This window comes from Gracilinanus agilis, chromosome 4, assembly GCF_016433145.1.
Source record: "Gracilinanus agilis isolate LMUSP501 chromosome 4, AgileGrace, whole genome shotgun sequence".
NCBI classification, from domain to species: domain Eukaryota; kingdom Metazoa; phylum Chordata; class Mammalia; order Didelphimorphia; family Didelphidae; genus Gracilinanus; species Gracilinanus agilis.
Genome location: NC_058133.1, coordinates 430832564 through 430854757, shown reverse-complemented (window position 1 = coordinate 430854757; position 22194 = coordinate 430832564). Strand labels below are relative to the sequence as shown.

General features: G+C 38.0%; 1 protein-coding gene across 1 annotated transcript in view; it reads left to right on the top strand.

Moving 5' to 3' along the window:
* The first annotated feature begins 14374 nt into the window (after positions 1-14374).
* Positions 14375-22194, top strand: part of PDE10A (phosphodiesterase 10A) — a 394122-nt gene continuing 386302 nt past the window's right edge. Inside the window, exon 1 of the mRNA XM_044671862.1 lies at positions 14375-14456. Coding sequence (XP_044527797.1) covers positions 14390-14456 — 67 coding nt within the window. The 5' untranslated portion in view covers positions 14375-14389. The remainder of the gene's footprint in view (positions 14457-22194) is intronic.

Here is a 22194-nt window from a genome sequence, read left to right as displayed (position 1 = left end):
CCTAGAGTGAAGCAAACAATATGAATCAGAGGCAAGACATGAATGAAGGCTGTCTAGATTCTTAGGGCATTATGCTCTGCACTTGACATGCATACCTTTCATATATCATCATTGCCCCCACATCCAAAGCAGCACTGAAAAATTCAAGAGGAACTTGGCCATTTTGTGATTTTTACATTAATCACATGGATGAATTGTAAAAGGAGACGAATTACTGTATTATTTTCTCTATAGCTTTCACCACTTAAGTTTGGAAAATTCAGTGCTGTCTGAGGGAGCAGTTAAGTCTATGGTCTAGTGACTAAGAGAATGACTCTTCATCGTATGAATTATTAGTATTTCACCTCAAAGAATGTCATTTGTATAGAGCTCTATTTATCAACTTGGGGGAAATTATTCAACTTTGTTCCTTCAATAGCATATATTTTTCCTTTGGTGAAATATCTGAGATCAGGACAAAAACTAACATTAATATTGTAGAAAAACAAGAATGGGTCAGGCTTAATCATATATGCATGTGTGTAGGTATATATTCACATATATAGTGTATATGTATACATATGTGTATATATGATTTTTTTTTGCTCCAACCCCAATCTAAGGGGCCATTTTCCCAATTGTTATACTTTTGGTTGGTTTGTTTGGTTTTCCTTTTTTGTTCTTACCAAAAGAAGGGTTTGAAGGCAAAGGGGTTGGGGATTCAATTAGGATGGGGTTAGACTCATTACCAGTAACTACAGTGATGTGAGGAACTACCAGTATAAAACTGCGAAAATCCCCTTTCACTGACGCAGATCAACAGATATATAATCTTGGAAAGTTTCCTAGAGCAACCAAAGGTTAAGTGCATTAAATGTATCACTTTAGCCTAGTTTTTTCTGATTCTAAGACTAATTCTCAATTCATTATGCCCCTACCACAGAATACTTTTAGTATAATACAATGCGTGTATTGTTATATTTTGTGTGTAATTCTCTTATGCATATAAAATTTAGTATTTATCTTGGGATCATTGAAAAGCAATGTGAGATATTTCCATTTTGAAAGCATTTTGAGGGAATATGTAAATCCTTCATCATGCTTTAATTTTTGTGAAATCAAAAGTATTTAAAATGTAAATTATCTTTGCTTGGCAGACCTGGAGGGTATAGCAAAAGACCAAATGATTTATCTTGTCTGAGTAATGTTCATAGCATTTTTAGTGCTCTGTGAATAAAATAAATCTTATTAATGAACTACTTAAAAGGTCTTACATTATCAAAATTATATGGAGAAAATATAAATGACTGGCATAGGTCTGGAGACAATTCCTATCTGTTGGCAATATTGTTGATGTAGTAAATCAACTCAAAAATAATAAAACTTTATTTTCTAAAACATGACAAAATAAAAGTCCTTTCTAGAATGCTATATTCCTTCCCCTCTTTCAGATGGGATCATAGTCCATAGAAAGTCAAGAATATAATCACAAGGTGATTAATATTAACACTCCGCATTATAGTATTAAGTTTAATTGTAGCAGTTGCCTGCCTACATTTCTTTTTGAAATGAGATGTCTGTGATTGAGTTAAGAAGGGAATAATGTTATTGGCTGAGCCAACAGATTAGTTCCACCTCTAAAGACTTTAAAAAAAACGAAGTCCCCATGAGAGCAGGAGTGAAATATTTTGCAAAATAGGACCTATCTAGAGACGAGATCCCTGGCAGGCAGAAATTATTTCTATACTCTTCCCCCAACTGCCTACCCCCATATTGACTACCTTGCTTTGAAAGGAAGCCATTCACCAGTAGGATATAATGCACATACTGGGAAAAATGGATACAGACTCCAAAAAGAAGTAGATAGAGACAATCACTCAAGGGAGGAAGCAACTTTAAGGAATAGGACCTCTGGCAAAAGAGAAGAGTGGCAGTCAGAAAAGAGCATACCCTGGGAATCCAGTTGAGCAGCCCACCCATTAGAGAAAGCTGGGTAAGTAGAGTCAGATAGGTGGCACAGTGGATGGAGTCTAAAATGCCAAATCTTGTAACTGGCAAATAGGACATTGCTTCATGGCAAGATGATTCCTTTCCTTCTTTGCCCAACTAGGTAGTACAGTGGTAGAGCATGGCACCTGGATTCAGAAAGATCTGAGTTTAAACCCTGCCTCGGTTATTTACTAGCTGTATGATCTTGAGCAATTAACTTCTTTTTGGCTTGGTTTTCTCATCTGTAAAATGAGGATAATAACCCATTTTTTAGGGTTGTCCTGAGGATCTAATGAGATAGTATTTTTAAAGTGCTTAGCAAAGGGGCTGGAATATAGTTTTGTTCATTAGTTTCAGTCTTTTCTGACTCTTTATGACCTCATTTGGGGCTTTCTTGACAAAGATCCTGGAATGGTTTTATATTTCCTTCTCCAGCTCATTGTATAGATGAGGAACTGAGTCAGAGTAAAGTGCCTTGCTCAGGGTCATAAAGCTAGTAAGTGTCTGAGGCTGAATTAGAACTTGAAACTCATTTGTGCTACTTAGCTGTCTCCCTGGCATATAGTAGGCACTATATAAATACTTATTCCCTTTCCTTTTTTCTAAACTCAAGGAGAGTTTTGTGAGAATTCATTGATAGAGAAAGGATTTTCAGGCTCTATAGTACCGGGAAGTATAAGTTGCCTTTGCCATATGTGTCTAATGTTCATATGCCTCTCTCCTATTTAACTCTACATTTGTGCCCACTCTTCCCAGGGAAGTTCTGTGTACTTATGGGCACCCTAAGTTTTATGGGGGGAATGTTTTTGTAGCCTTAATTTGTGCTTTGCCATTTGGGTAAATCCCTTTGCCAATGGCAAATGAGTCCACTAGCAGATTGTTAATGGAAATTATGCTAGAGGAGTCCATGAACTATAGTGTTAGGAGAATGGACAAAAGGGTTTAGCCTAAAGCCTGAGGTTGCAGTGAAACTATGGGGAGCAAATCTGAAAGCTAAAGCATTGTGTTGGATGGGGTGGGGAGGGTATTCCAGAAGGGATTGTTACAAATTCTAAGTGTGTACCTGTATACTATCCAATTCCTTATTTCATGAATCTGCTCCATTGCTGGATAAAGCAGAGTTTTTGTAGATTCCATGCCATTTTCTATCAAATCATTTAGGTAACAAATGTTCCTGAGAACATCTACTTATTTTTTTGGCTGCTCCTAGGTATTTTTATACTGCTTTAATGCATTTGGTACTCTTTTTCTTTTTCAATAGGTTGCTTTCTCTGAAGCAAAAGGTAGTTTGTGTTCAACACACAGGATTAACTACATTGCCTGAAGCTTTTCTATTAGAAAATCTAAATTCTAAAAAAAAAAAAAAATCCTATGACATCAGCACTTGTGTGTGTCCATTTCAGTGTAATTATGTACGTCAGTAGCTGAGAGAGCCTGATCATTGCATTGAGCTCAGTCCTTTTCTTCCTTTTGGCTCTTTAATAGGAAAAACTCTAGAGGGAAAGGGGAAAAAAAAACAACAAAAAAAAAAAAACACAACAATCCAATTGTTTTCTCCTCTTTAGAACTTGTCATTTTAATAAGACTAAGGCTAACATTGAAAATAGATCTATGTAAATACATACAACCTTGACTTTAAAGCTCCAGAATAATTCAGCCAGGCAACAAGCATTCATTAAGGGATTACTCTATGTCAGGCACCAAGGGGATACGAGAAAAGACAAAAACAAGTCGCTGTACTCAAGGAGGTTATGTTCTAAGGGGAGATTCTGATGCAGTATAATCTTGCCCAAGACATCCAAGTCCAAGTTTGGACAAGACCCACAGGCCTGATCCTATTCTGAACAGTGCCTGAAATGGTTTTGAGGCCAACTTGGAGGGTCAGGTCCTTTTTGATTGATTAAACCCCAGAACCAGACTAGCATAATCTGAAACTTCTGTTTCATACAATTAAATGAGCCTCCTAAATGTATTCTAGAATTGGATAATCTGAGAGTAGATCAAGACCTTCAAGGACTTCTTTAAATGAAAACTCAGTCCCAGACCAAGATCCAGACTAAAGTCTGGGTTCAATTGGGACCAGCCTCTGATCTGGGCAAGAAGGTATGGAAATGTGCCCTGCATTATTTATCCAATTGAATCATTCTCAATTCGGGATTTTGTTTTGAAAAGCAGTATGTACTTTCATAACCATGCTGCTCATCATTTCACAGATTTGCGAAGTACTTCGTTTGTGCAAGACATGTTTATTTTCTTAGGAACAGTTTGAATCTTTGTGTTTCCATTCACACAGCACCATATGGCAATGGAAAGAGTACTGGTCTTGGAATCAGAAGAGGTAGGTTCAAGTCCTCTGTTAATGACCATAGCCATGTAACTGGGCAGTTTTTTGAACCTCCTTATATATTAAAAAGAGATGTTAATACTTCCACTATCTATGTCACATTGTACTTTATAACTTTATATTAGGGTTAGTATTATTTTCATTATCAAGATAATCCAAGCAACAGCTGAGCAAGGCTATGGCAAAGTGCTGTGTCAATAGTCAGGAAGATATGAGTTCAAATCTAATCTCCATGTACTAGCTACATGACCCTGTTATAAGTTACTTAAATTATTTAACTTTTGTTTGCCTCAGTTTCTTCAATTGTAAAATAAGTATAATAATAACACCTACCACCCAAGATTATTTTAGGATCAAACAAGATATTTGTAAAGTGCTTAGTTAGCACAGTGATAGCACATAGTAGGCACTAAAGAAATGTTGAAGGGCAGCTAGGTGGCTCAGTAGGTATAGAGCCAGGCTCAAGAGTCTGGAGGACCTGGGTTCAAATTTGGTCTCAGACACTTTCCAGCTATGTGACCAAAGTCACTTAACCCCAGATGTTTAGTGCTCTTTTGCCTTAGAACCTATATTTAGTATGATTTTAAGACAGAAGATAAGGATTTAAAGAAACAAAATTTGTTTCCTTCTTTCCTTCATTCCTTCCTTCTTTTCTCCCAGAACACAGCATCAGCAACAACCTTACACTGGACACTCCCAAATGCTTTGTGTTATATCAACTTAATTTTTTAAATTTAGCATTTCATCAATAAACTATTACTAGAGAACTAGAAAAAAATACAGGCAGATCTTTAAATCAGATTAGAACCATCATCCTAAACTAGTATAACCTATGTAGAAGGAAGTCTAAATTTCTAACTACTGACCATGTTTGTATTCTTATTTTTGAGAATAATCAAATGGATGTTCTAGTTTTACTGCAGGATTGTCATCTTTTAGTGTTTGTTGTTTTGATGATCAAAGAATTATTGCTTTGGTTCCTTGAAACTGGTGCTATTATGAGTATGGTAGAGGTCTTGTGTGCTTCTCATTAAAAATGGAAGCTTAAAACAGAATTTCCCCCTTTTGTTTTGAAGCAGGGGAAAGATATACAAAATTGTAGGATTGACTTGAATACACATTCCATTACAATGTAAAGTACCACTGCAATGAAGATAATGAATAACAACAACAACAAAAAAGATCTCAAAGTCATAGCCAAAACCTCATTTACTTTAGAGATCTGACAAAAAAGGAAAGGAATAAAAAAACAAAAGAATAGAAATTCATAGTATAAAATGCAAAAGAATTTAGACTAACAATCCCATAAAGTTTATTTACTATTGAACCTGTTATCCCTCTACATGTATTTCTTCAGTTTACAGTACTTCCTTTTCATTAGGATCAAGACATGGGAGTTTTAAAAAAAAGTATCCTCAATAATCCCCTAGCCAAATGATTTATCTTAGATATCAAATTCTCCCTTAATCTTCATTGCTACTCTTATTTTTTTTGTATTTTAATTTAAATCCTCTATATTAGACATTGGTTTTCCATAAAGAGACTAAAATAAAAGTTATAGCATATGCTTTGATATCTATATATTCCGGAACTAAGTACTTCTAACTTTTGTCAGAATTGATTTGATCATATCTGGCATACAAAAGTTTAATAAAAGTATTACTTATTTAAAGAAAATCCTTGATTCTCTTTTAACTTACATTTGTCACTAAAGAATGAAAACTGTTTTGGGTACAGGTTTTCCTGAAACAACTGATATTTTTTTAAATGTCTATCTCTTAAACTTAGTACTTTATATAACATGAGAAGCTTATATAAGAATATTAATAATAGCATAGTTATACTAAGAATTTAGTGTCACTCATAAAAGCTCCATAGCACTTTTTCTCACCAATACAATTAAAGATCTCCATTGTAGCCTTCTGATTCCTCAGGGCAGGAAACCATGACAAAGGCCATTCCAACTGAGCACATGTTCTGCTGGGTCTCACCAAGTATTGAGTGGAGTCCTACTAATGGACTCAGTAACCAGCACACCCAACTAGACCCATATGTCTCTAGGAATTCAAGTACAAAGTAATGTTTTGGGGGGCACAGAAACCCAAGAAATCATCCACTAAGTAATATATGAAGGGGAGTAACCATGTGAAATATCAGATTCCATGCAATTTTGTAATTTAGGAGTAAACTTGGTTAACTTCCAGTCATGAGAAAAAAAATTCACTTGGGCCGACACTTGTCAGTCAAGCTATACTTTTTTCCTTTCTTCAAAAATATTCAAAACCCTTCAATAAACATTAGGTGCCTATGACATACAAGAAATTTTGTTAGTGGCTGGAACAAAACACTTTAAGATTTTCCTTCTGAACACTATCATTTTGCTTCTTATAAAAGATGGAACTCTGTTATTAGTATTGAATAATTAATATTGAAATATATGAAACTGACAATTTTTAAGTTTCCTGAAAATTATAAAAATTAAACTTAATTGAAAAAGTCAAAACCAACTTTGTGTTTATAGAATGGAAAAAAATAGAAGGAAGTCATTAAAGTTATTTGCCAATGTCTAGTCATAAATCTGGGCAAGTTTTAGCTTTTGGGTTTTGTTTGTATTTTCCCTTCAAAATTTTCCTATGCTGCTTCCTTTTGCCATTTCATAACATATTTAGACAGAAATACTATCTTAATTTGTGATATAAATAACCCATATGGTTATTGAAATCTTTAACATGAGAGACTATTTCAAATACACTTTATTTGGAATCAGTGAAAATAAATTGAATTTATATAATACAAAAAGATCTGGGAATATTGGGGTTGTGGAGAGTTGTTTATTTGTTCAATGATATTTTAAACATTTTTTCCTCCCTCAGTAATAATGGCTTTGTAATATCCCACTCCTCCCTGCCCCTCTTTCCAATGTGTGTTGTTGTGTTTGAATAAGAAAACACTATAGCCACCTGATTTTCATTTCCAATCTATAATCTTCCTGAAATCAACCTCTTTGTTGCAGTTCTTTTCTTTCCCTGGCGCTACCCCAATCCCATCTCAGGTTTTTCTTCTTTCTTCTTTTCCTTTTGATCCTTCCTTTACATTATTCTCTCCAAAATTTGAGTCTCTTTTATTTATGACAAATAATTTATTGAGTGCCTATGATATGCCAGGGACTGTTCTAAGTGCTGGAGCAAAAGCCAGTCCCTGCTTTCAAGGAGTTTACAATAGAATGAGAGGGACAACATGCAAACAAATATGTACGAACAAGATAAATAAGAAATAATTTACTGAAAGAAGGCACCGGAATTAAGAAGGGTTATGAAAGACTTTCTGTAAAAGATTTTTTCATTGAGATTTAAAGGAATCCAGGAATGTCTATCAGTGGAGTTGAGTGCTCCAGATACAGGAAAAAACCCAGAGAGAAAAAAAAAAAAACCCTTTTTATTCTCTCATCCCTCTTAGAACTCCCTCTGCCCTTCCTTCATTCCTGCCCCCTTTCATTTCCTTCTAAGTTTTCTGAAATGTCTATGTGCAATTTTGTTCAATCTTGCTCAAACCAATTCATATGCAAGTGGGATGGAATGCCTATTTCTTCCCTACCTTTCTTCCTCTGTGATTATCTAGTTTTCATCTTCTGCACTTCTATTTCCTTTTTTCTCTAGCCTCTTGTTTTTGTTTTCTAAGAAAGGTCATTAAAATAGTAAAAAGCCCCCTTATCCTCGGACATTTTTACCATTCTTTGTGACCCTTAGAAAAATTAGGGTTATGAGAAGACATTTGTTTCTTATCCCCATATTAATACGTAGACAATCTATCCCCATATATTTCCTTTTAGTGAAGGGGAATGACCAGTTAAAAGGGGGGGGGGGGAAATTACATATAGAGGATGACTGTTTAGGAGGGGGAACCATACAGAGGAAAAGAAATTTGGGTGATGTAAAAAAAGATCAATAAAATATTATAATAAAAACAACATTGGAAATTTGTAGGTATTGAAAATATAGATGGTGCTCAAGATTCCTATATGGTTAGATAGCTAATTAAAAATAATTTATCAATTGCAAATCACAGTATGAGCTGCAGTTGTGGTAAGAGGAGGCAACTTCAGAAGACATAGTATCATATCTTGAGGAACTTATAGTTGGGTTGGTAGCACCGAATATTTTTAAATGAAATAACATGTAGACAGTTACAAAGAAACATGTCAGCATAGACAAATACTTCAGTACAGCTGAAATTGGGTATGTGCTAAAAAGATACTGAACAAAGAGGTGATTGAATTGGCATGGGGCTATTTGAAGAAAGTGTGGCCTGTGAAGAAGTCACCTTGTAGCCAGTTATTGACAGATTAAGTGGTTTAGGGGAAGGCATTGGAGAATAAATACTGGCTCTAATTAATGACCATTCTCTTTGAAAATAGAAGTTTGTGCCTAAATGAGCTGTGTGCTTTCTTCAGTTAGGGAACTCCCAGCATGGGTATGCTCTTCCTCTATACTTTAGTAAGTCCTAAGAAATTGAACCTGAGGTACATAAAGGTTAAGTGGCTTGCCCAGGGTCACACAGTTAATAAGAATCAGAGGCATGATTTGAATGTAGGCTCTCCTGAGTCCAAGCCCATTGCTCTATCCACAATTCCACAAAATGAGGGAGCTGTGTAGAAAATGATAGTAATGTGGAAATTCATCTCTGATATTTGGGTATAGACTCAAATGTACTTGGAATAATCAAAGAGTTGGATTGGAATGCTACCTCTGACGTTTATCACTGCCCTTTGCTAGTCTCTTAACCTCAGTCTCCTCACCCATAAAATGGGGATAACCACACCTTTCTCCTAGAGTTCTTGGGAAGATCAAATGAAATAGTGTCTATAAAATGCTTTGCAAAAATCAAAATGCTAAATAAAAGTACACTTTAATAAAGCTAGCTGCCTCTGGTACTAACACAGGCTGATGATAGTTCGTTCCTTTATCAGGTTGTAGAATTTGACATTTGAATATCTTGTTTTTACTGAATATCAAATAAAGATGTAAATGTACCAATAAATTCTTCATCATAGATATCTTTTAAACATAGGTTATAATTTTTTAAAGGTACAGAAAGAAGTCTTTATCTTTAGTAATAGACAATTCATCATCATTGACCTTTTGTACATCTAATTTTTTACTGTATGGGGGTCAGGGTGAGATTACTATCAATTACAAGGAGGAACAAAGTAATTAAAAATAATTATGATGGATGAATTGTATAACCTTTGTACTCTTGAAAACGTGTAAAAGATACCATCATTCTGTACATGTAGATATTTATTAAATAGTTCATAAATATTGGTAAGTTAACAAAGAAAGTAGGTGGTGAATCTCTTTTAGGGGCAAACTGTGGTGGGGAAGATGTATTCATGAAACACAGAGGACGTTTTATTTACATTAAAAAGTTTTCATGAATTCAAAGAAAAAAAAATATTTTTAAAATGTCTAGTCTTATTTAACCCTTAAGGATTTTGAGCATAGGAACTTTAAAAGTAGCCAATAAATGGTTCCTTCCATTTATGAACTGTTTTACAAAACTTTAAACATATACTCGAATTTTATTAGTACTAGATATAAAAAATTAGCAAAATACAGAACAGTGTTTAGTATTCAGAATATTATAAACGTGTGCTTACATTGGCCTTAAAAAAATAAGTCCTATTTTCTACTAGAGACCAATCTCTAGTTATGGCTTCTATGCCATATGGTTAGTCTAGGCTTCTGTTATGTTGAAAAAAATGACTTTATTCTTTGATTGTGTGTGTGTGTATATGTAATATCAGACATCTGTGGAGGAGATTGGAGAAGAAAGATGAGAAAATAATTTGGTATTCACAAACCTCTTAGAATTCTTTTGGTTTTAAAATTTGTGATGTGTAGGCCAAGATATTTTCTCAAATGACTATGATAGAATATAAACCATTTATTTTAAATGACCACTGAAACTCAGTAGAAATGTTTCCTTGAAAATTTTCCCATGTCTTTGAAGTCAGGATGCAGCTCTAATATGCAAATATTCACTCTTAAGTCCTACCTATCTCACAGGGTTGGGTGTGAAGAACGAAGTTGTATGCTATAATATAGAACGAAGTGCTTTGAACCCTAAAGTACAAGTATAAGTTTAATAGGTTATCAGTGAACACTCAACTCAAACTTAAGTGTGAGCTGACAATATTTCGATGTGTTCATTTCCAGGAAAGATTTCTTATAAGAAGTCTTGCATAGTAATGGCCACTTTATTTTCTTTTGATGACAGACTAACTTAATAATGTAACTTTGGTTTGGAGCTATCAATGTGTTAGTGACAAAACTTTTTCTCCTTTCTTGATGTTATATATCACTATAGAAAAATCAAAAGAAAAGCAATGGGCCCAGGAGAAAACACTCGGAGGGTGTTGCAACACTGGGACTCATCGGGGTGAGTAAGAAATGTACACCTTGTATGTCCGTGTGATGTAAATTAGCTCGTAAGCAAGCCCTGATTTCATTTCCCACCCCCACCCCCCATCTAATATACACAGAGACATTTGGTTTCTAACAGTAGGCAAAACGCTTAACAAAATCTTGCTGAGGGTCATTAAAACTATTCCTAGAATTGTTTACCTTTGCCATTCCCTACAGTCACTTTTGATTTGCCTGAAAAACCGGTCCATTTGGAGAAAAGAAAAATAATTTATTGTCAGTCGTGGGATTCGAATAAAGGGTTAAGATATTAAACCTTGCTAGTTAATTTACTTAAGATCTACAGCGTAGGGGAGAGCAAATATGTACTCTTTTGTCCCACCTTAGGTTAAAAAGAAATCTGATTTACATTCAATTTGGATGTGTATCTTCCTCCAACTGGAAAGCTCCTTTTTGGCCCCAGGTTCCTTGAAAGATGTTTGAAAGTCACTTTTAATATTAAGGAGAGGAAGAGACCACTTTGAGAAGTACAGATTTTAAGAATATTGCGGCTCTCACCTTTTTCGGACACCTCTGGATATAGTTCCTGCCCACCTCCAGGCTCCAGAGAAACTTCAGGGTAGTATTCTGAACTATCAGAATAATTTAAAGAAAACAAGTCGAAAGATATGTTTATCCTGGGACGCCAAGCGCTGGAGGAAAAGCCAGGAGGGGGTAGGGAAAGGACCATTTCCTGATAGGTACTAGTTTTTCCTTCTCGGAAAAAAATTGTAAATGTCACTGTAAAATACCCTCCCTGTAAGGTAAAAGGTCATCGGGACTGTTTTCTTTCTGGGAGGGTTTAGGAATTTTGATCTCACATCTGATAGTATTGACATCCGTTAAATCATAAATCTAAGGACCGCTGAGAAGGCAAGAAAGGAAACCACGCCACCGGATCATCCATGGAAAGACTAGCATTAAGACGGGATTTCAAACACAAGCCGTTTAGAGTAGATGCAGAAATAAAAATTTCTACACTAGTGAGTGGGCAAAAAGGACACACAGATTGAGTCTGTATCGTTCCTCAAAATGAAAACAGCGGAGAATTGGAAAAAAGCAAGTTTAGATCCCGCCAGGGGAAACCGTTTGTCAGTCGGGAAACTTAACTTCGTGTACATGGAATACTTTTTTGTGACCTGTTTGTCCTCCAAACTGCTTTAGGTGTGAATACTCCTGCTGAACTGAAGGTGAGCTAATCTCAGCCAAGCAAATGCCCTAGACCTAGTTTAGGGGACAAATGTGTTCAATCTCACATCTCAGCTCTTTCCAAGTCTTATCCATCCTTGGTAAAACACTGAACGTTAATACCTGTCTGTCTCGAGGTTTTCTACTAAACCGTTGCAAACTCCCGGATCTAAACTTTCTGTGCGTTCTAAACTTTCTATGCAGTCACCTTCTGAAGCGTGTCATTCCTTTCGCAGTCAGTTTAGTTTCGTTGCCAGCTTAGAAGAGGCGGGCAAAAAGCAAACTTTAGCTTCGTTTCCTTCGTCTTTGGTGCCATAAGACCCCTTGACTTTGTTTTGATTTTATATGTCCAATGAATTCGCCATTTCGATTTTTAATCCACAGAGGTAAGATGGGAAGAGCCATTAAGTTTAAGCAAATAATTTTAAGTTGGGATTTGAAAAAAATGAGCGAGATGTGAATAATTTCTTACAAAGTTAGGACCCGAAAAAAATCATGTGATCTGTACTTGTGAGTATCTTTTAATCACAAGATGTCCTACAAAGCTTTTCATTCCACCCGAATCACAAGTATTGCCTGCTTTCGTTGTTCTCATTCCTAGGTTAAAGTTAAGTGGAAAGAAACGGTAGGTAAGGAGGGAGGATGCTGTTCAGCAGCTCACAGCTGGAGTAGCTGCACATCTGTCTAGTTCAAAATTCAGAAAAGATCTAGCATCTGTTTGTCCCCCTTCCCTGCATCTGTCTATTGCCCCCAAGTATACTCATCACTTCTATGATTGAGTTCTACAGGTAATGACTTGGCCTGCTTCTCTCCCTTTTATCCTTTCTCTTCCCCGCTCTCTCTCTCCCCACAACCCCCCTTCTAGTTCTGTCTTTCTACTCTTTCTGTTCTCTCTCTCCCTGCGAGTGTGCTTTGGATAAGTATAATGAGAAGGGAGGAGGTAGCTTGAGAAGCAATAGCTCCGCCAGTGGGCGTTTTCTGGCTGCTGCCGGAGCGTCCATGGGAGGCACTGCAGTGATTTTATCCGCTGCTTTTGAGCATCCATCGAGCAACATATACATCAGAGAGCATAGAAAACACACAGACAGAACCCATAGGTATACTGTCCCCCATCCCCCAATCTCCACAATTGGAAAGGAAGACGAGTCCTTGTTTCATTTGGGAGCCACTGCTGGACCAGCCCTGACAGACATCACCATGTCCCCTTCCATCTAGAGAGGGGATGAAAATGTGAAGATTTTACAGGGCGGGGAACCGAAGACAGGAGACGAGGAAAAGGACCCCTTCCCTCATTCCCCCAACCTTTCGCAGTGGTTAGCTTGAAAAGCTCCTAGCCGGGAGGGGAGGATAGACGGAGAAAGGCGCCTGGCTGCTTCCCTGGCTCTTCGCTCCCCCACCTCCCGGCGTCTTTAGAAAACGTCCTGCCTCAAACTACCGCGAAAAAGGGAGGAGGGTCATGTCCAACCCCGAGAAGCCGCTTTTATCCCGCCCCCAGGCCCCACGGTCTGCAGACGGAAAAAAGCCCAGATCCGGCCACCACCAACAGCACTGGGATCTCGGCAGCGGTGGCCAGGGTGGGGACGGCTTCTGCGCTCCGAAGGCTGGGAACGCCCGCGGCTTCCCCTCGCTCCTGGCCCGCGCCGCCCCGGGCACAGACGGCCCGGGCCCGGGTGGCGCCGCCGCTTGCTTCTCTTCCTGCGGTGCTCTCGGCAGCGGCGGGGTCGTCCCCCCAGTTCCTTTCTCCGTTCCTTCTTCCTCCTCCCCTTTCCCCTCCTCTTCTCCATCTTCCTTTTACTTCTTACCGCCCCCACCTCCCCCTCCTCTTCCTCCTCTTCTCCCCTCCTCATCTTGCTTTCACCTCCCAGCGGGTCTCCAAGGAAGGGAAGCAGCAGGAGGAGGAGGTGGAGGAGGAGGAGGTGGAGGAGGAGGAGATGTTGGAGGAGGAGGAGGAAGAGGAGAAGAAACAGCTCCCTTGATCATCCACCCGAGCAGTAGTAGTAGCAACAGCAGCGGCATCAGCAGCGGCGGCATCAGCAGCTGCAGCAGCAGGAGGTGGCGGCTGTTTTTCTCTCCTCCTTCCTTCCAGGGTTTGCTGCTCCCAGCCTCCGCCGGCCCCCGGCTGCAGCAGCAGCAGCAGCAACAGCAGCAGCAGCAGCAGCAGCAGCAGCAGCAGCAGCCGCGACAGCAGCCGCCTCGGTTCCTCCTTTCCTCAGCCGCCTGCAGCCTGTGGTCCTACAATTTCCTAGGCGCTGCAGGGGCAGCCCGCTCAGGCTGTGGGGTCGGAGGCGGCGGCCCGGGTTACAACCGCAGCAGCAGCAAAATTCAAGAGCAGCAGCAGCAGCAGCAGCAGCAGCAGCAGCAGCAGCAGCAGCCCAGAGGCTCCTTCTTTTCCTTCGCTGCCTCCTCCCCCTTGTCACTAGGGTCAGACATGGAAGATGGACCTTCTAATAATGCTAGCTGCTTTAGAAGGTTTACAGAGTGTTTCCTGAACACGAGTAAGTGTTTTTATATTTTCTTTATTCGTTTTACCCCAACCCCCCACCTTCCTAATTCTTGGGAGGATGGCGAGGAGGGGATTGTATTGTAGTGGAAGTTGAGGATTGGAGGAATGTAGCTGGAGGTAGTTCATGCAATTGTGCAGTTTAGAAGGGTGGGCTTTTTCCAAAGTGCAATTTCGCAAAGAGGCAGTGTGAGGGTGGTGTTGTTTTCTAATCCAGTGTGCTTTTTGGAGAGGAGATGAGAGTAGGAAAATAGATGAGAGTGTGCGTGAAGTGCACTTCATGAATGTGTCGAAAAAGGCTTTTTTTTTTTTTTTTTTACGCGCGCGCGTGTGTATGCGCGTGTGTACTGTATATGCATGCCTCTGAGAGAGGTGGGAGAACTGTAAGCGATTTGACGAGGAAAAAAAAATACTGTCCAATCGCTGTGTTGAGGTCCCAGAGTTTTTTCTGACTAAGTCTACCTGGCACTTGCTCCTCAAGTTTCTCTGATTAAGCTCAGCGCAGGACAGAAAGCCCATTCTTCCTTCTCTAGGCTTGGGACTGACTTGTCCAAAGTCAAAGAAAGGTGTTTTATCCACTTTGAATAAGGCCAGGGGGTTGTGGGGGAGGGGTTAGGTTGAGGGGAGCGGGTTGGCTTCTCCTGTAGTAGAGGAGAACAAATTAGGGGCGCCACCCTGCCCTGGCCCCTTCCCTGGGCATGCTGCAAAGAGTACTAATTTCATGTTGCTGGAGAACTCTACAGTCAATTCCCAAACAAATGCACATTTAGTTTTTGCAGTCTTTTGGTTTAATCCTCATTTCTGCCGCTACAGCCTTCGTCGGGTGCCTGTGACTTTATTAGAAACTCTTGTTGCCGGAGAAGGAAACAAGTGTTTGCTGCACCTGGCACTTTCGGGACATCAGAGAATCGAAGTTTCATGGTCTCTGTACTCCTTTCTGAGATGTATGCTCTGGTCTCTGTACCCTATTTCAGAATCCTTTTCTGTTAAATGTAGGGTGTTAATTGGCATCCAGGTTCTCAATAGAGAATAATAAGCCCCAAACTGTAATCTTCATGCCCTGGGGGCAAGGAAGACAATCTGCAGGCAAATATTGGATTTACGCCTTCCGACAGCTGGCATCTTCCTTCATCAGGTACTTTTTATCTGGGCAAGCTGGCATGGGGCTGGGGACGAGACAGAGTCAGGAAACTGGCAGAAAAGGGTACTCAACTGGGGGATCACCTTAAAAGTAAAGGGAAAAAGTGGAGCCTCTCCAAGAACCGAGGAGGGAGGTGCCTTGGGGAGAGGGCTCCAAGGTTAGGGAAAAGAGAAGCTTTTGATAAGTATCAGAAAAGTAAATCCAAAGTTGGACGAAGGAATTGGGGAATGGGTTAGCAGGGAGTGAAATGGACTCTCGCGTGAAAGAGACATTGCTCTATGTGCCCCCCTCCAGTTCCAGGAACTGCACATTAGACTACTACTGCAGGAAAAGCTTAGGAAAGGGAGAACATTTGTCTGCAGAAATCTATTATTTTTCCAAGGACCCCACCCCCGCTTAATTCCACCATCATCGTTCTCTTAGGGCCCTTAGATTTTGTAGCTTGGCCTTTTCTAGGGGAATGACATCTCATGTTTACCGATTAGGGAGACTTCCCTATTGGGTTTCATGGCTTGCTGCCTCATGCTAGAAGCTCCTTCAGGAGCTTACCGATGCTTTGGAGTCCACTGACTTTTCCATTTGACTTTCTTTCTTTCTTTCTTTCTTTCTTTCTTTCTTTCTTTCTTTCTTTCTTTCTTTCTTTCTTTCTTTCTTTCTTTCTTTCTTTCTTTCTTATACATACTTGAAGGTCAGCACTTTGTTGGGAGAGTTTTTGTATATAGCTTCTAAGAGAATCAATGGAACTTGTAGGGAATTTTATTCCTCCACTGGAAGAACCAAGGTACTGGCTAAGTAATCTAAACTAGGGGATGCTGGAAAAAGCTTGTAGTTGCTTTTGGTAGAAACAAATTGCTTCCTTAAAGGGAAGTTTCTTGTTAAAGGACTTTACTTTGCTGGATTTCAAGTCAGCCAGGCACCCTCTTGGACATCTTGGATTTGTTTTGTCTGTTGGCTGTCCATTGGCCAGCAAATTACAGCTCTCATACATTGCTTAGTTCCTGTAACCCTTACCCCTAGTCTTGTCCCAGAAAAGTTCACAAGTGGATCTTTCCTGTTACAGGTGCTAATCTATTGCTACAGGTTTCAGAAGTTTAGGGGTGGGAGAGGGGAAAAGTGAATGAGTGAGAACTTCTTTACAGTGTTTTGTTCATTCCTTTAACTAAATCTACAAGGCAGAAAAAAAATTCCCTACAGAGAGCAGTCATAATTTATTTACCTTTTTTTATAACCCTTAAAGTTGGCAGCCAGAACCCAACATATAGGTCATAGGATTATAGGATCCCAGATTTGGAACTGGAAGAGATTTTAGAGGTGATAGGGTCTAGTACCTTCATCTTACAGATGAAAAAACTGAGGTGCAGACCAGAGTCACAAACTAGTCAGTCCCTTAAAAAGCATTCGAACTCTGTTCTTTCTGAATTATAGCTCAGTCCTCTCTAATCACCATGCTATCCTGCTTCTCATGAGACTTTTACTGAGTGCAAAGTAGAAATTCATGCCATTTATTTCTTTGTCTATAAACAGAAAGCATGGCTCAATGTGTAGGCTTTCTATTTCTTGTTTTTTGTGCTATACTTATGAATTTCCCTTTTCCTTCAGCACTTCTAGAATATGGGAAATTCACTGACAAAAGCTGGTTGGGGGTAAAGTATGTTGATAAATAAAAAGAACTGGTCTTTGAAAATACATTTTACTGAAAAGAAGAGAAGGGAGAAAAAAATGTGGGGAGAGGTGAGGAAGGCTAGAAGACTGTAGGATATTGAACAGCCAGTACCTGTGCTGCCAAAAGCCATTTCAGAGGAAGATCTAGAGTCCTGGGGGTGCAGGAGGAAAGTCTCTTACACACACACACACACACACACACACACACACACACACACACACACACACACACACACACACACATTTCCTAGGTCTAATTTGGGGTTCTTTGAAACTAGGGGGCTGAAATTTTTCCTTGGATTATTATAAAAGTGGAAAGATTCTATTTCTATTCTTTTTTTCATCATCTAAAGAGGTCAAAATCTCTTTAGCCTCAAGTACTTTCAACTGATTTATTAATGCTAAATGTATGTAAATGCCACCAATTTTTACCTGAGCCATGTTTGTCACAGTGAATCACTTACTCATTTTATAAGTTGTAATGATCTAATTTTTCAAACATTTTAATAATAAATTGCAAAAGTTAAAAATAAAAACAGAGAAGACAGGAAATTTTCTGGAAGAAAAAAATCCTGTTGTGTGAGAATTCCATGACATTCATAGTCCAAGAAAAGCATATTATTATGGCATCATCTAGATTTATCTAACATATTTGTGATTAGTACAAAGATTTATTTGGATTTTAGATTTTTGAGAACTATAATGAATAAAAAAATCTAGTCCAGTTGAACTGCAGTTTACAAAAAATTCACTAATAGCTGGTTTTAGAATGAGGGAGATTTTTTAAAAAAAGCAAATTATTGTTAAAGACACTAGTTCAGTTTTATGAGAATGGGTGCAAAATTGGTCATAATTAAGGAATGCCCTATTACTTCAGAAAAAGGATCATAGATTTTGAAGTGGAAGGAACTTTAGAGGTCACCTAGCCCAAGCCTCTTTATCTACTAAACACACTGATTGCTAATGCCTTCCCTCCTAAATCTACTTGGTGCATACCTCTGTTCAGGTTATTTTTCTATCACAGATACACGTTCCTCTAAGACCAGGGCATTGTTGTCTTTGTATCTCTTCTTCTAGAGACATAATTCAAGTTGTTTAATAAATATTTGTGGAATGAATTTCACTGAAAAATAAATTAAGTCCCAGCAAGGTTAATTGATTTTTCCATGATCTCATTGGCATGTCAGAAATTGAACAGTTAGATGATACCAGAAATAAAGCATTGGTCCTGAAATCATATTCTGTCTCAGCTATTTACTGATAGTATAGCGCTAGGCAAGTCATTAAACTCTCCCTTACTCATTTTCCTCTTCTGTAAATGGAAATAATAGTTGTGTAAAGGATAAAATGAAACATTTGAAAAGTCCTTTGGAACCTGAAATTACTATATAAATGCTAACTGTTATTATTGAATACAGGACCTCAGACTCTTTGTCTGACACTTTCTTCTATACTACATTTCCATAAACACACATATATTCAATGTCTAATATACATATATATGTGTGTGTGTGTGTGTGTGTGTGTATGTACAGGGGTCTTGATGTAACCTCATCAGAACTCAAAGGATGATCCTTCTGTGTTAAATGGAAGGAATGTTAAATTCAGAATCTGGAAAGACCTGTGCTTGAATCCCATTTCTGACACTTTGTACCTCTGTGATCCTTAGTAAGTCACTTGGCCTCTCTGATACACAGTCTGTTGTTTAGGCATTTTTCAGTCACATCTTACTCTTCTTGACACAATTTGGGGTTTTCTTGGCAAAGATACTGGTGTGGTTTTCCTTTTCCAATTTGTTTTACAGATGATGAAACTGAAGCAAACAGAATTAAATGACTTGCCCAGGGTTATATAGTTAGTAAATTTCTGAGATCAGGTTTGAACTCAGAAAGATGAAGCTTTTTGACTTCAGGCAAGAAATTCACCAAACTGCCCTGACTCTCAGCCTACTTAACTGTAAAAAAGGAGATTAAAAACAAAAAACTACATAACTACCTCAAAGGATCATTTTCAAGCTTAAGTAAGATAATGCATGTAAATGTCAGTGATTATGTATAAATTAATTAGAAATGTGCTGTTTTAGATCCTTAGACATATTATTTTAAATTCTGTACCTTATCAAACAATTTGCTTTTCCCTTCCAACCATAATAATCAAATCCTAAACTGTTCTACTCCCCACTCCCTAAAACTGTTCTACTCCACTCCCCTAAACTACTGATTGAATTGTGCTGTGATGTCCCAGAATGAACTCTGCTACTGATAACACATTTATGACAGAAAATCCCGAGAATATCTGGTAAGCCAGGAAAGGGTTTGCCAAGAATATTTTTTGTTATTTTATTTAATAAATTCTTTCATATTTTAAGATTTAAACTGACAGTAAATGCGTCAGTATTGAGTAATCTAAATTTTTGTTCTTCATTAATATCACTGTCTCATTGTTTTTCATTAGTCTCACTCCTCCAGGAATGGGTAATTGTCTTGGTTATTTGAGGTTCATTGTTTATTTTCATTTCTTAACTAGTGTTTGGGTTGCCAAAATATGTTATGGATTTTTGTTAAGCTAGGCATTTAGTAGTGTCATGAAATATAGATAAGAATTGTATGCTAGTGTAGAACTAATAAGAAGAAAAAGGTTTTAACTCTTTAAAAAATCATTTTCTCAACTCATTTGAAGCCAATATACTAATTTATTATTTTGATCATTAAGATGACTTAAAGTTATTTTTCTAATTGACCTTCAAAGCATATACCATTAAAAAAGGTTGCAATTATGTTCATACAGATTTCAATATATTTGAGGAAACTTAATTTGAATATTCCATGTGCTACTTAAATAAAATATAGAAATATTAAAAATTTTAAAAAGCCAATTGGATTTCATTTTTCTATGTATGACTAAGCCCCTTGGGGCTATGGACTTTTTTCTTTTGCATTTTTCAGAATAGTGCCTGGCATATAGAAGATGCTTACTACATTCTTGCTGCTTGACTAAATCCTTGTACCTAGATGTACTTCTGACAAATTGTTCGTTGCAGCCCTTCATTTTAAGAAACTAATTTATTTTTATCAGTTTCTTAGCTGTATTGTTAGGCACAATTCTATCCAAAATATTTGTAGGGGGGCAGCATATGTGCGTGTGTATTTTACTATTTTTTTCAGGTTTTGTGTGTGTATGTATTCCATTATATTCTTTCCCTGTAGTTAAGATGATTAAAATGATTCTTCTTTAGCTCAAATTTGGCCAATTTTTTGTTCCCTGTCACTTAAAAAAGAGAGAGGGAAAGGAGAAGATAGAAGGAGGGAGAGAAGAAGGATGGAAGGAAGAAGAAAGGAAAAAGAACCTTTATTGAATTAATTCTGGATTCCAAAAGAACTTCTAAACTTAAAACCACAGATGGTCTGTTGAGGCTTTTGTCTATGTTCATTTTTTATGTTTAATCTCTCCCCTGGTTTGCACTTGTCTAATTCCAGCAAATTGTGATTGTTGTATCCAAATTGCTATGTTTATTAATGGGATGGAATTAAGAATTTTTTGAAAATGCTTGTTTTGTTTTCTGTATTTTCATCCAAGTGTTAAGAGGTACAAAAGTCCATATGTCTTATAGGGACCAAAAATTTTATCTTTATACTCAATCCTTTAGTCTACATGTTTCAGTCTTGCCTCTAAAACGGACATTTCGAAATTCATTCCTTGATCTGAAGCAAGTGGTCTATGTTGATTATGTGTCTTCAGCACATTAAATGATTAGACCCAACCTTGATTTCATTGAACTCTAAGACATGATCTTCTGGTAGCTTGCCTACAACTTTTCTTGAGGGTCTTGTCTTTAGAACTCCCTTGCTTAGGAGGGGCATTGGATTGAAAATGACAGAATTGGAGTTCCTTTATTTTCCTAGATTTTGGAGCAGAGCAGATTCTCTCAGAATTAATTTAGAGAGTTCACTGTTGCTTGGCCTGTTCAAGGAACAACAATGGAAAGACAAAGAGCCCTTTTGTGTGCTTTATACCCCATCTCCTGGCAAAAACAGCATGGGTTTGCCTATCTCCAGTTGTCACTGCTGCTGTAGTTTCAGTGGTGCTAAGCCAAAGAGCAAATGAAAAATTTGGGTTGTATACTTGGAGAAGAACCCTTTGGCTATTCTTGAGTTTTCAGTTTGGCAATCCCAAAGATCACAGTAGAAGGCAGAAAATTTCCGCCTGTCCTAGACCCTTCCTTTTCCTCATCAATGATTGCAGTAGAGGCAGATGACAGAATCTCAAAATTGGAAGCAAGTTCATTGGCCTAGGCATCAGCCTGAACCTGAACTCCTCTTTTATGATGAGCCTAGACAAGTAGTTATTGAATCTTTCTCTGCAGATCTCCCAAGAGGAAGGAGATCACTAATCAGGCTCCCCATTTTCCTTCTGAACAGCTTTAATTTATTAAGAAGCTTTTCCTTTAAGCCTAAATTTCCTTCCTTCCCTCCATAGTCTACCCTTTGTTGTTGTTTCTGCCCACTGGGTCCTGAACAAAGAAGTCTACATGTAACTCTTCAGATAGCGGAAGATAAGTTATCAGGTCCCTACTGTCAATCTACTCTGCAGTCAATATATCTCCAGGTTGTTGTTTTTTTTTTTTTCTTTTCAAAGCCAATCTTGATCTGGCATGTCATTCTTAAAATAAGATATTCACAGCTGAGTACAATAGTCTAGCTGTGACATTTTACCTGTTCTTTCAGAGTTTAAACTGCCATAGCAACTGTGAAAAAAAGAAAGTGTAAAATTTGACCAGCAATGAAGCAGAGCCAGAGGAAAATGAGGAAGAACACAATGATAAACCCCTGTGATTAATGACTGAATGTATATTTGAAGCACAGTTTATTACTACATCTTCAAATTTTACAATTTGCTTGTTTCTTGGTTCCAAGAAGTATGAAGTTTTTAT